This window comes from Pangasianodon hypophthalmus, chromosome 11 (genome assembly GCF_027358585.1).
Source record: "Pangasianodon hypophthalmus isolate fPanHyp1 chromosome 11, fPanHyp1.pri, whole genome shotgun sequence".
Taxonomy (NCBI): Eukaryota; Metazoa; Chordata; class Actinopteri; order Siluriformes; family Pangasiidae; genus Pangasianodon; species Pangasianodon hypophthalmus.
The window spans coordinates 15136544-15148708 of NC_069720.1; the positions used below are offsets into that span (position 1 = coordinate 15136544).

Genomic DNA, 12165 nt, shown 5'->3' on the forward strand with positions numbered 1-12165 from the left:
TGGTTAACCGGTTACAGTGGTAATGTACAGTGTTTCAGTGTATTGGTCGTCTCTGTGGTTAACCGGTTACAGTGGTAATGTACAGTGTTTCAGTGTATTGGTCGTCTCTGTGGTTAACCAGTTACAGTGGTAATGTACAGTGTTTCAGTGTATTGGCCGTCTCTGTGATTAACCGGTTACAGTGGTAATGTACAGTGTTTCAGTGTATTGGTCGTCTCTGTGGTTAACCGGTTACAGTGGTAATGTACAGTGTTTCAGTGTATTGGTCGTCTCTGTGGTTAACCGGTTACAGTGGTAATGTACAGTGTTTCAGTGTATTGGTCGTCTCTGTGGTTAACCGGTTACAGTGGTAATGTACAGTGTTTCAGTGTATTGGTCGTCTCTGTGGTTAACCAGTTACAGTGGCATTATACGGTATTTCAGTGTATTGGTCGTCTCTGTGGTTAACCAGTTACAGTGGTAATGTACAGTGTTTCAGTGTATTGGTCGTCTCTGTGGTTAACCAGTTACAGTGGTAATGTACAGTGTTTCAGTGTATTGGCCGTCTCTGTGATTAACCAGTTACAGTGGTAATGTACAGTGTTTCAGTGTATTGGTCATCTCTGTGATTAACCGGTTACAGTGGTAATGTACAGTGTTTCAGTGTATTGGTCATCTCTGTGATTAACCGGTTACAGTGGTAATGTACAGTGTTTCAGTGTATTGGCCGTCTCTGTGATTAACCGGTTACAGTGGTAATGTACAGTGTTTCAGTGTATTGGCCGTCTCTGTGATTAACCAGTTACAGTGGTAATGTACAGTGTTTCAGTGTATTGGCCGTCTCTGTGATTAACCAGTTACAGTGGTAATGTACAGTGTTTCAGTGTATTGGTCGTCTCTGTGATTAACCGGTTACAGTGGTAATGTACAGTGTTTCAGTGTATTGGCCGTCTCTGTGATTAACCAGTTACAGTGGTAATGTACAGTGTTTCAGTGTATTGGCCGTCTCTGTGATTAACCAGTTACAGTGGTAATGTACAGTGTTTCAGTGTATTGGTCGTCTCTGTGATTAACCGGTTACAGTGGTAACAGCACTATCATAACCCTTCTACATGGCTCTCTTGAGGTTTACCATCCTTTTCCCTGCTCTATAAACTAGTGATGGACGTTATGACTCATTTCACAGACTCGGTTCTTTTGAAGCAGAACCTGTTTGTGAGTTTTGATTCATTTGATTCGTCACTCATCGGTAGTGGAAGACAGAAGGTGGATTTTTGTGTGTTCGTTGTTGAGACCTGTAGTGTACACAACAAAATATGTTTAGGCTATCAAGATAGCTTACAGCTATACGTCATTAACATCATCAACTTCTCCACTCTGAAAAAGTACCTTTAATATGTCTTTCACCTGGAGGTGTGAATGTAGTGTACTTTTAAAATGTTTAAGGTAATTAATTAGCTTATAGAGTATAGCTTTAGAGATACATGGACCTTTCTAGGTAAAAGAGACATACTAAAGGTACAAAAGATGTAGGCTTGATGGTACAACCACAGTGACAAGGACTGGTACAGTTTACTTCGCTGTATCTGGGAGTGTATAGTACTAAGTAGGCTAGTATGGCGAAACAGTAGCCTCTACCCTGTGGTTGTGTATCATTGTGACTTGGGAAAAGTACACCTTGGCTCAAAATTTCGGATGAAAGGAAAACTTTCGATTCGTTCGTACTTGCGAATCGATTCACTCGACCCATTCAAAATATTTCAGACGGAAACGATTCGTCCAAAACGGTTCGTCTCCGATCAGTGCAGTCCGCCCCCACCTAGAAGGAAGGACGGAGGGAAGCAGCGCTCACACACTCGAGGTAGGAGAGCATCTCTATCATATGACCATTAATTAACCGGCCTGATGTGTAGGATCAGAAGTGCATGTTTTCTACACACAGCACATTTCATGTCAGTCGTCTGAGTATGTCGTCGTTCAGGCCATCGTTAAAGACAGTGTGTGTGTGTGTGCGCCAGCTCTTCTCACCTGCTCATTGTTTACACCTTATTATTTGTAATGTCTATAATATTCTAAAATGTCAGCTTATTAAATCTGTTCAGTCATTCATATTTGTAGATAACATGCTGCATGTACATTATTTTTAAATGCATATTAACTATATCAGCTCGTCTCAGAGAGATGTGTTGATCGCAGATGAAGAGCCGGACCGAGCCTCAGTAGATACACCATGATGGCCTGTGGAGGCTTTTTCCACCCTGTATTGAACTGAAATGGTAGTGTGTTGGAATCATTTTCACAGCTCAGAGCTACATCTCCACACCTGTCTGGTTCTGTGCGTTCACAGATGGCGAAAGCAGATCACCGCTTCGGACAAAGAGATGGCTCTGACCAGAACTTTGACTACATGTTCAAGCTTCTCATTATAGGCAACAGCAGCGTAGGCAAAACCAGCTTCCTATTCCGATATGCAGACGACTCCTTCAGCAACTCATTTGTCAGCACCGTTGGCATTGACTTCAAAGTAAAAACAGTTTACCGCAATGACAAGAGGGTCAAACTCCAAATCTGGGTGAGTCCATCAAGATCATACGTTCATGTGTTCATATGTGGATACCTTTTAGTTGGTGTTTATGAATTCATTCTCATACTTTATATTCGAATATGTACACCCCAATTGAGAGTCATATTTTTGTCCTGCACAAAAATAACAATACAGTGTGAATTCACACTGTCTGGGAACAGATGGTATATAATGGTAAGTGATAGAATATCAACCTCAGGACAGATCTTGCATACCGGGCACTTTGGTGAAAGATCTATTATAGGCACACATCGATGCGTGCTATGACCCCAACGCCTTTAAGGTGAAGCATTTCAGAGTACTTTCAGTGCACATCCCTCTACCAGACTGTGAATGGAATTGGTATTTTATTCAGGAGGAAAAGCGAGGCAAAAGCCTCCCTCTGCTTGCATCATCAGTGCTGGTTGTCATGGCAGCAGTACAGCAGCACACAGCAGAATGACGCTCAGAGCCAATTAAAGCTGCTCCTCGTGGGGTGGGGTGGGGGGGTGGGGGTGGGGGTTGGAGAGTAAACACACCCTTAAGTCTGAAGACAGTAGCTTCAGTAAATTGCAGTTTGTGGTAAGCAAGTTGTAATCAATGCTGATTGAACAGGAGTGAGAGATGGTAAAAATAGCTCCTCAAAAACAGCTGCAAAGTTGCTGATGGTGGAAAGGATTCAATGAATGATGCTGACGATGCCGCAGCTTTTCATCTGATAAAGTATGCTTCAAATGAACCATGTTGTGGTGTTTTTTAATGAAGCAGCCTTCATATGTCGTCGTAGTTTTCCTGCTCACGTAGAGATCCTGCTGATCTATAGTAATCTGAACCATCTGTGACATGCTCAGTGGTGATTTGGACTCATCTGCCAAGGTCAGTTTATTAGGCACCACTAAGCTGATTGTCACTAAATATAACCAATTTGACATTTTATGCAATAAGTACGGGGCATCTCTTTTTTCTCTTTCTTGAAATTAATTATACAAAAAACACAGCTTGTCATGTTAAACTCCTCTGTTGAGATAACTTTTCATGTCAGAAACCTTACTGACTCTGAAGACTCCTTCCATAAATGCTAAATCTCCCTATAGAAGACTTTACCATAACAACAATTAGGCTATATGTTTTGTTTTTGTTAAATAAGAACATATTTATTAATCCATTATGATTACATAGTAGTCCCCATGATATTTATATCTGGCTTCGATGGATGTGAAGCACAGCCATGCAAGTCCCTGTGAATGAGCTGTTACTATAGAAACAATGTGTTATTAATATAAAAATGTGATGTGCCTTGCAGCTGTAACTACTCTCAGAGCTGCTGTTATTGAAAAAAGAATCACTTTCTGACCAATCAGAAACAAGCACTCAATAGCTCTGTGGTATAAAGAAAATTAATTAACATATAAACAGGTATATTACTGTTTGATGCAACCGTTATTAAAGGCATTCTCTAGTGATGCTAATAATCAATATGTCTAAATCAATGAATAATGAAGATAATGATTCTTCAGTTTGGTCAAGAACCTGCTAATAGTTTCAGTTCCTTAGCCATGAAAATGATCGTCACAAGCTGGTTTTCAGATGTAGTGATATTAGGAGACTAGGAGTTACCGCTTGTGATACTAATATAGCTATCATTCTTACAGTGACATAAAGACATAATTCATGTCACAAATGACAAAGACCATCAGATCATCAATAATCATTAATGCATGAGTTGGCCTTTTCATTTCATGACCTTTTCTCTGAACCTTTCCAATGAACCCTGACCCACTATTTCCACTAGCTTTCTAAAGATCATGAATACCTTGTGGTATCATAATAAAACCCTCACAGTATGCATTATAGATTTAAATGTTTTGTGCTGTTTTTGTTCTGTGCAGGATACAGCAGGTCAGGAGCGTTACAGGACCATCACCACAGCTTACTACAGAGGAGCAATGGGCTTCATTCTCATGTATGACATCACTAATGAGGAGTCGTTTAATGCAGTACAGGATTGGTGAGTTGAAATTAGAGCTGTAGTCATTTAAAACTCTTATCATGTCTTCTAGAAGAGTGAATGTCAATCCTGGTTATGGAGTCCCCCTGCACTGGACATCTTAGTGCTTTTTCTGCTCCAGGAAACACCTGAGTCAATTTAGCAGCTAAGTAACAAGTTCTTTATGAGGCTGTGCTGGAGTAGTGGACATTTTAAGTGCAGCAGGGACAGGGACAGACAGGTTTGGGGAAACACTTGGTCAAAGTAATGAATTCTTCATATTATATTATATTATATTGTATTATATTATATTATATTATATTATATTATAGTATAGTATAGTATAGTATAGTATAGTATAGTATGTGTAGATACATACATATATATAATTATTTAATACTCAATACTTAATACCCAAAATCTATTTTTTGCTTCCATATTTTTGTCCTATAGTATAAAAGTGCTGTAACTTTGCTTGCTGTCATTTGTGACTGATAGAAAATTTGGACAATCATGTAAAGTCACACACAGCCACAACATTACATACACAGTGGGATCAAAAGGTCCGAGACCACTAGTGAAAACGCTTTTATTTTGCATTATTTTCTAATTTAATATGAAATATTTTATTACATATTATATGATCAGCAACAACTTGAGTGAAAAGTAAAATCTTAGAAATTTTTACATGAATTTTAGAATTTCTTAGTATTTGGTACGTACTCCCTTTTGCTTCAATGATAATGTGAATGCAAGCTGGCATGGACTCCACAAGTTTGTGTAAAACCTGATGATCTATGTTAGATCAAATCCATCAGCATGTCATCTGAACACATGCTGGAAGGAATGGAAGGAGCAAGACTCAAGGAAAATCTGACATTTTGTACAAAGGAAATAACATGGTACAAGATACTTACATTTAAATAGGGACCTGAAAATAGTGCAGAATCTTGAATATGCAATATTCAGGATATTGACCATTTCCTTTTTTGTTTTAAATTTTAAAAAATGTAAAACTTTCTGTTTATTTCCAGGTTTAAATGGGAAAAAATCCCAGATTTTGGACCCTACAGTATATTTATAACTGGTAAAGGTTTATTTTTTATGTAAAGCTTACAAACAAAACTTGTGGAACAGAGGAAGCAATCTCTACAATGAATAGTTGTATTAAGTGCTAGTATATTAAGTGGAATGCTATAGACGTTGGTCACAAGCCCCACTATTTTGCTAAAATGGTGTTAGGCTGGATTACGATTCTTGCCAAGCTGATAGAATGGTCTGTCTTTGAAATGCTTAGTTGGAAGTGATGGTAATTCATCCAGGCTCAGATATGCGTAAGGCATCCTCCACTGGGAAGGCTAATTAGAGCTGAGTATCATCTGCATAGCAGTGATAAGACAAGGCGTGAAAGCTGATTTCCAACAAACTGGTGTACAGTGAGCTGGTGTACACCCGTCCCTCGTGGAACCTGATGTGTGCAACTTGGACTCTTTTTCACTCCACCTATGATACCTGGTAGGATCTCCCTGAGTGGCTGTCTGAGTGCAGATACTGTGTGGCCAAGTTTGGAGAGAGTAGCCAGGATGAAAAGCTGAAGAATGAAACATCAGTGTAAGAACTAAGGGTCCTGCAGGTGGGTCAGAAACTGTCAGTGGGACAGTTATGGTGGAATGGTCTGTCTTAAAGCAATACTGGTGGGATTCAGCAGGTCATTCGGTGAGAGGAAAGAAGATTGATTGAAGACAGCATGTATGAGTGTTTATGATGAAATGGATAAACAGCTTTGGACAGCATAGTGTTTTACAGATGGTATGCTGAGGTGTGCAGAAGACGTATTAATATTTATCACATATTAATTCATATTAATTACAGACACTGAAAGTATGGTGATGTGGTAGTGGGCGATATGACAAAATATTGTATCACAATATTTGAAGACATTTCTATGATACACAAATATGTCTCATGATATATAGGTTTGCTAACAAGGTTGCATTTTAAAACTAAAATTTGTTTAGTAAAAAAAATTCTAATTATTTAATGTCTACAAATTATTTTTAATAATAACAAATCAGTAATATATAATAAACGCTGAAATAAACACTGAAAATCTTAACCACCAAATCAGCTGTTTCCAGAGTTTGTAACTGTTATTTTAAAAAACAGAAAAATAAATTATAATAGATATTCTGATACCCACAATAGCATTGTGACCTAATTTATCACAATATCAATATTATATCATCATATCCCCCAGTATTATGCTGATGCAATTTTAAGCACTCAGTAAACCATGAATGTTTCTTGTTTCAGGGCAACCCAGATTAAGACCTACTCATGGGACAATGCTCAGGTTATTTTAGTGGGAAATAAATGTGACATGGCTGATGAGAGAGTGATACCTGTGGAGAAAGGCAAGCACTTGGCTGATCAACTAGGTGAGTAGGACAAAGAAGCCATTTTAAAATGCTTTAACACTGACAGATATTTAAACTTCAGTGCAGTCTAAATTACACAGTTAAATTTGATCCGGTAATTGTATAAACTAATGTGATTTCTTTCAGGCTTTGAGTACTATGAGGCGAGCGCCAAGGAAAACATCAACGTCAGGCAGGTGTTCGAGCGCCTGGTGGACATCATCTGTGTGAAAATGTCTGAGCGAGTGGACACAGACCCGTCCATGGTCAGTGGAGCTAAGACCACTCGGCTTAGTGACAAGCCGACGCAGCTACCTCAGAATTGCTGCTGATTTAGCCTGTTTACTCTGCTGTCACGTGCTAGACTATTGTGCTGATCCTGTCTTTTCATCTGCTTTCCATTTCCATCAAAATAGCCTTTTTTTTTATTCCTTACATGTAGTGTTACATATATAGTTTACTGTTAACGCTATACTGTCACTTTAAACACACCTCTAACTAAGGGTCAGAGTGAGGTCAAAGCAGGGACTCCAGCAAAGCACAAAAAAGCACATGCTCACTGCCAGACACAGATAACTCACATGAGTAAATCAGACCTCAACAGGTGTATTATTCTAGCATAATCGGTGCTTTAAAGATCACCTAACACAATCTCTCTGCTTCTTTTCTTCAATAATTGCTCAGTGAAAGAGCACAAGTGTGACCTAAACTCAAGACAACTGCAGAGTGGCCATAACAGTTATATATTATGCACAATAATGGTCTGTTGTTTCAGGGTGGTTTTGATGCTCTGTTTTTTAACTTGGCAGAACCACTGGCTGGTGGGTTCTTATAAAGTTATTTCACTGCCAGAAGTCAAGAGCACAATAGTTTTGATAGGTCATCAAGCTTCCTTTCACTCTTGCTCATATTTAATTTGCTGTCATAACAATATAGATGTCCAGGCTCAAATCTGTCCTGCTTGGCTGAGTGTGGCAACAAAAAAGCACTCACCCTACCGTTGGGAGTTTGCGAGTCCAGATCTACATATAATGCCACAGCCATCCATGATTGGGAGTCTAACAGACCATAAATAACCATCTCATTATCATTTGTGGGCATCTGTGAGCTCATGTATGGAAAAAAGAGCAGACACCACTTTCCTCTGAGTGTGTTCAACTGCCATGTGACAGTACATGAGCAGCAGCTCAAAAAAGATGTAATGGGTACACATGTATCAGAGGAAGCATGTGCAACTCTTCACCCTCATTGTGTAAATATTTTTAAAAAATGGGGGAAACAATCACATCCTGCTCACTCTCAAACATTTTACTCTCACATGGTCAGATTTCCTTTCTGTTGTACATCATTTTTTAGTGCCTGTCAATGTTTAATGGTTCTTGATATTGATAACTGACCACTCCAACTGCCCGGCGTCAGCAATATGGTGTCAGAATGGGAGGAGCTTATCTTGATTTCCTCCTACTATTAAAAATGTAGAGAAGGCCATCAGCTGAAACCCAATCTGATTGGCTGACGAATTTCGGCAGTGTTGTTGCACCAAAGTATGAAAAAAGGAAACCTAAAACGGGTGAGCACAAAAAGTATAAGTGAGCCAGATGAATTTAACTTGTAACTTGTACATGTACACATGTATTATTGTATGAGAGTTGAAGTAACCTGCGTAATCATTGCATATCCTACTAACTGCTACAGAAGCTAATGCGCTCTCCATTTTTGGCAATAAAATAACGCCATAGGTTCCTTTGAATACCTATAATGGGCACAATATAATGTGTGTTTTTGGACATATGGAGCACTTTGCAACTGTTCAATGTATCATGATATATCAAAGGTAGTTTAGTACTTGCATGAAGCCAAGTAGCCTACAAATAGTCTTACAAAACAAAAATCAAATCCCTACATGTTCTCTTGCATAAAAGTGAGTATTTTCTTGTGGAATATATATATATATATATATATAACTATATATATGAATGTTTTGTGTGTGTGTGTGTGTGTGTGTGTGTGTGTGTGTGTGTGCGCGTGTGTACTGACTGTATTCAGCCGTAAAGTGACATTCAGGTTGTTACTGCACATATTTACGCTTCATTTACAGTGACAACACATTAAAAATATCTTTAGAGATGCCAGTATATGTATATTGTAAAACTTGTGCCACGACTGATTTATATTTCAGAAACGTAGCAGATCCTTGTGGAGTTCTACATGTATCACATACATTGAGTTTTCAATCAAGTGATGTTAGCATTTATGAACAATGTTTTATGTAACTACTTCGAAATTTATTTTACATGAAATATTTATAATTAAGATGTTGTAAGCTATCAAGCTGGTCTTTGCTGAGTAGATATTTATTTTTATGCTATAACCGAAGCTGGGAACATATAGATGTACTGTAACTTTGCTGTCAGTGATTTTTGACTGGTAGAAAGATTTGCACAAGGATATAGAGTGATTGTACAGATCATTGTAAAAGTTGGTTTTAGATGCAATTTGTAACAATAAAAGTACCACTCACACCATATCATGTGCATATTCTATCATATCCTAAGATACCCAATGTGTGTAGGTAACTATAAGGTTACTCAACAGTAGAATTATTGGCACCCTTTAAAAGAATTGGCAAAAAGTATTATATAAAATTACAATCTGTGATTCTGTTTTTCCATCCTAGCAACTAGAAAAGCTAAAATTGTCCTCTGCTGTTGCCTTTGATTATGCTCTGTTTCCTCGAGCTATAAATACAAGGTTGCACGCATGTAAAATCACTTTGTCATCCAACATCATGACAAGTAGCTTTCAAAACAAAAGGGACAAGTAGTTGCTGACCTTTGCATTTTTATATTGAATATAAAAACACCTAATTATCTTTTAAAAGCATTAAAAACAATAAGGGCCATAATAATAACATTTTAAAAGTTTGGAAGAGTTGAAAATTTGCCAGCAGTGGACACATGAGCACACTGTGAGGAAGATGCTGTGCCTCCAAATATTTCTTTTGCAGAATGGCAATAATTTCATGCAGACAAAATAGGCTCCGGCTCCAAGACAGACCAAGACAGGATAGAGTGGTTACTGAAGCTGAATGAGTGAACATTATTCCATCTTTATATTAGCTACTGAATTTACCCTGCTTTGTAAATGTCAGCAAATCTCAGGTTTATATAAATGTGCACATCCCAATACTTTTCTATATTAACAGCTAATTCACAAAGCCTTGTACAGCAGATGCTCACATAATATAAGCCAGTAAAATGATTTTTAATGTCATTTAACAAGGAAAACTGTATAACTGCTAATATGGTAAAGATTTCTGCCGCTTTAGCTTTTATAGCCGCTATAGCGTAAGTGATAACAGGAACTGTCTTGCTTCGCGGACGTCCCACACCATTAAATGTGGCGTTAAGTATGACATGTCGTTAATGATTAAATTTCTGCTGTAGTATTGGTATAAGCAGAATAAAACACTTAATAAGGACATGCTGTTAGGAAAAAGCATACTGTCTCTAGGAAAATAGCCAATGATCCTGTTTTGTACTATGACAGATTTTCACTATAACATTAGAAAATATCCAAATATCTGTCAGAAGCCAATAATCTCAAAAGACTATATATTTTATTTATAATTATGGCATGGCATTGTGTTGGATGTAAATTTTATATAAAAAATGTGACCTTTTTTGTGCATTTTATATAAAATAAGAATGCACATTTTACGTTTCTGTGCATTTCATGCATCAAAGTTAAATCATGAAGTTAGGGTGTCGCGTAAACATTTAATTATTAATTCACGAAAAGAAAATCTAATATACACTGCCCGTCCAAAAAAAAAAGTCACACACTAATATTTCGTTGGACCGCCTTTAGCTTTGATTACGGCATGCATTCGCCGTGGCATCGTTTCGATAAGCTTCTGCAATGTCACAACATTTATTCCCGTCCAGAGTTGCATTAATTTTTCGCCAAGATCTTGTATTGATGATGGGAGAGTCGGACCGCTGCGCAAAGTCTTCTCCAGCACATCCCAAAGATTCTCAATGGGGTTAAGGTCTGGACTCTGTGGTGGCCAATCCATGTGTGAAAATGATGTCTCATGCTCCCTGAACCACTCTTTCACAATTTGAGCCCGACGAATCCCGGCATTGTCATCTTGGAATATACCCGTGCCATCAGGGAAGAAAAAATCCATTGATGGAATAACCTGGTCATTCAGTATATTCAGGTAGTCCGCTGACCTCATTCTTTGGGCACATAACGTTGCTGAACCTAGACCTGACCAACTGCAGCAACCCCAGATCACAACACTGCCCCCACAGGTTTGTACGGTAGGCACTACATCCGCCTCTCTTCTTACCCTGATGCCCCCATCACTCTGGAACAGGGTAAATCTGGACTCATCAGACCACATGACCTTCTTCCATTGCTCCAGAGTCCAATCTTTATGCTCCTTGGCAAATTGAAGCCTTTTTTTCTGATTAGCCTCACTGATAAGTGGTTTTCTTAAGGCTACACAGCTGTTTAGTCCCAATCCCTTGAGTTCCCTTCGCATTGTGCGTGTGGAAATGCTCTTACTTTCACTATTAAACATAGCCGTGAGTTCTACTGTTGTTTTTTTACGATTTGATTTCACCAAACGTTGAAGTGATCGCCGATCAGGATCATTCAAGATTTTTTTCCGACCACATTTCTTCCTCAAAGATGATGGTTCCCCACTATCCTTCCAGTTTTTAATAATGCGTTGGACAGTTCTTAACCCAATTTTAGTAGTTTTAGCAATCTCCTTAGATGTTTTCTTTGCTTGATGCATGCCAATAATTTGACCCTTCTGAAACAGATTAACATCTTTTCCACGACCACAGGATGTGTCTTCCGACATGGTTGTTTAAGAAATGAGAAGCTACTCAGTGTATCAGTTAGGGTGAAATAACTTGTTGCCAGCTGAAACATAAGGGCCTTTCGCACCGCGGGAACCTTTTCACAGTACCTGAACTAATTGTGGAACTACCCACTTTTTGGCGTTTTCGTACCTCAGGAACTGGGTGCGATTTTAGTACCAGACTGCCTTTTTCGAGAACCAAATTAGCTGCTACTCCGGAGCAGGGTCTAACCAGCACAACTGGTACTATCCGTGACGTAAGTAGACGTTGATTGGCCAAACGCGTACGGAAACGCCCTCACCTGCCATGATGTAAAGCGCCGTGTAAACATACTGTAGT

General features: G+C 38.6%; 1 protein-coding gene across 1 annotated transcript; it reads left to right on the forward strand.

The window, feature by feature from the left end:
• Positions 1-899: 899 nt before the first annotated feature.
• rab3b (RAB3B, member RAS oncogene family) lies at positions 900-9473 on the forward strand. Its single transcript, XM_026927363.3, has 5 exons — positions 900-1840; positions 2327-2551; positions 4432-4550; positions 6843-6967; positions 7094-9473. The coding sequence occupies exons 2-5, from the start codon at positions 2327-2329 to the stop codon at positions 7276-7278; spliced, it is 654 nt and encodes a 217-aa protein (XP_026783164.1). The 5' UTR covers positions 900-1840; the 3' UTR covers positions 7279-9473.
• The last annotated feature ends 2692 nt before the right edge of the window (positions 9474-12165 follow it).

Bases quoted from the DNA above. Each gene is read 5' to 3' on its own strand.
- rab3b (XM_026927363.3), top strand. From the start codon at position 2,327: ATGGCGAAAGCAGATCACCGCTTCGGACAAAGAGATGGCTCTGACCAG. The intron at 4,551-6,842 runs GTGAGTTGAAAT...TTCTTGTTTCAG, and splicing joins TTTAATGCAGTACAGGATTG to GGCAACCCAGATTAAGACCT. The intron at 6,968-7,093 runs GTGAGTAGGACA...GATTTCTTTCAG, and splicing joins GCACTTGGCTGATCAACTAG to GCTTTGAGTACTATGAGGCG.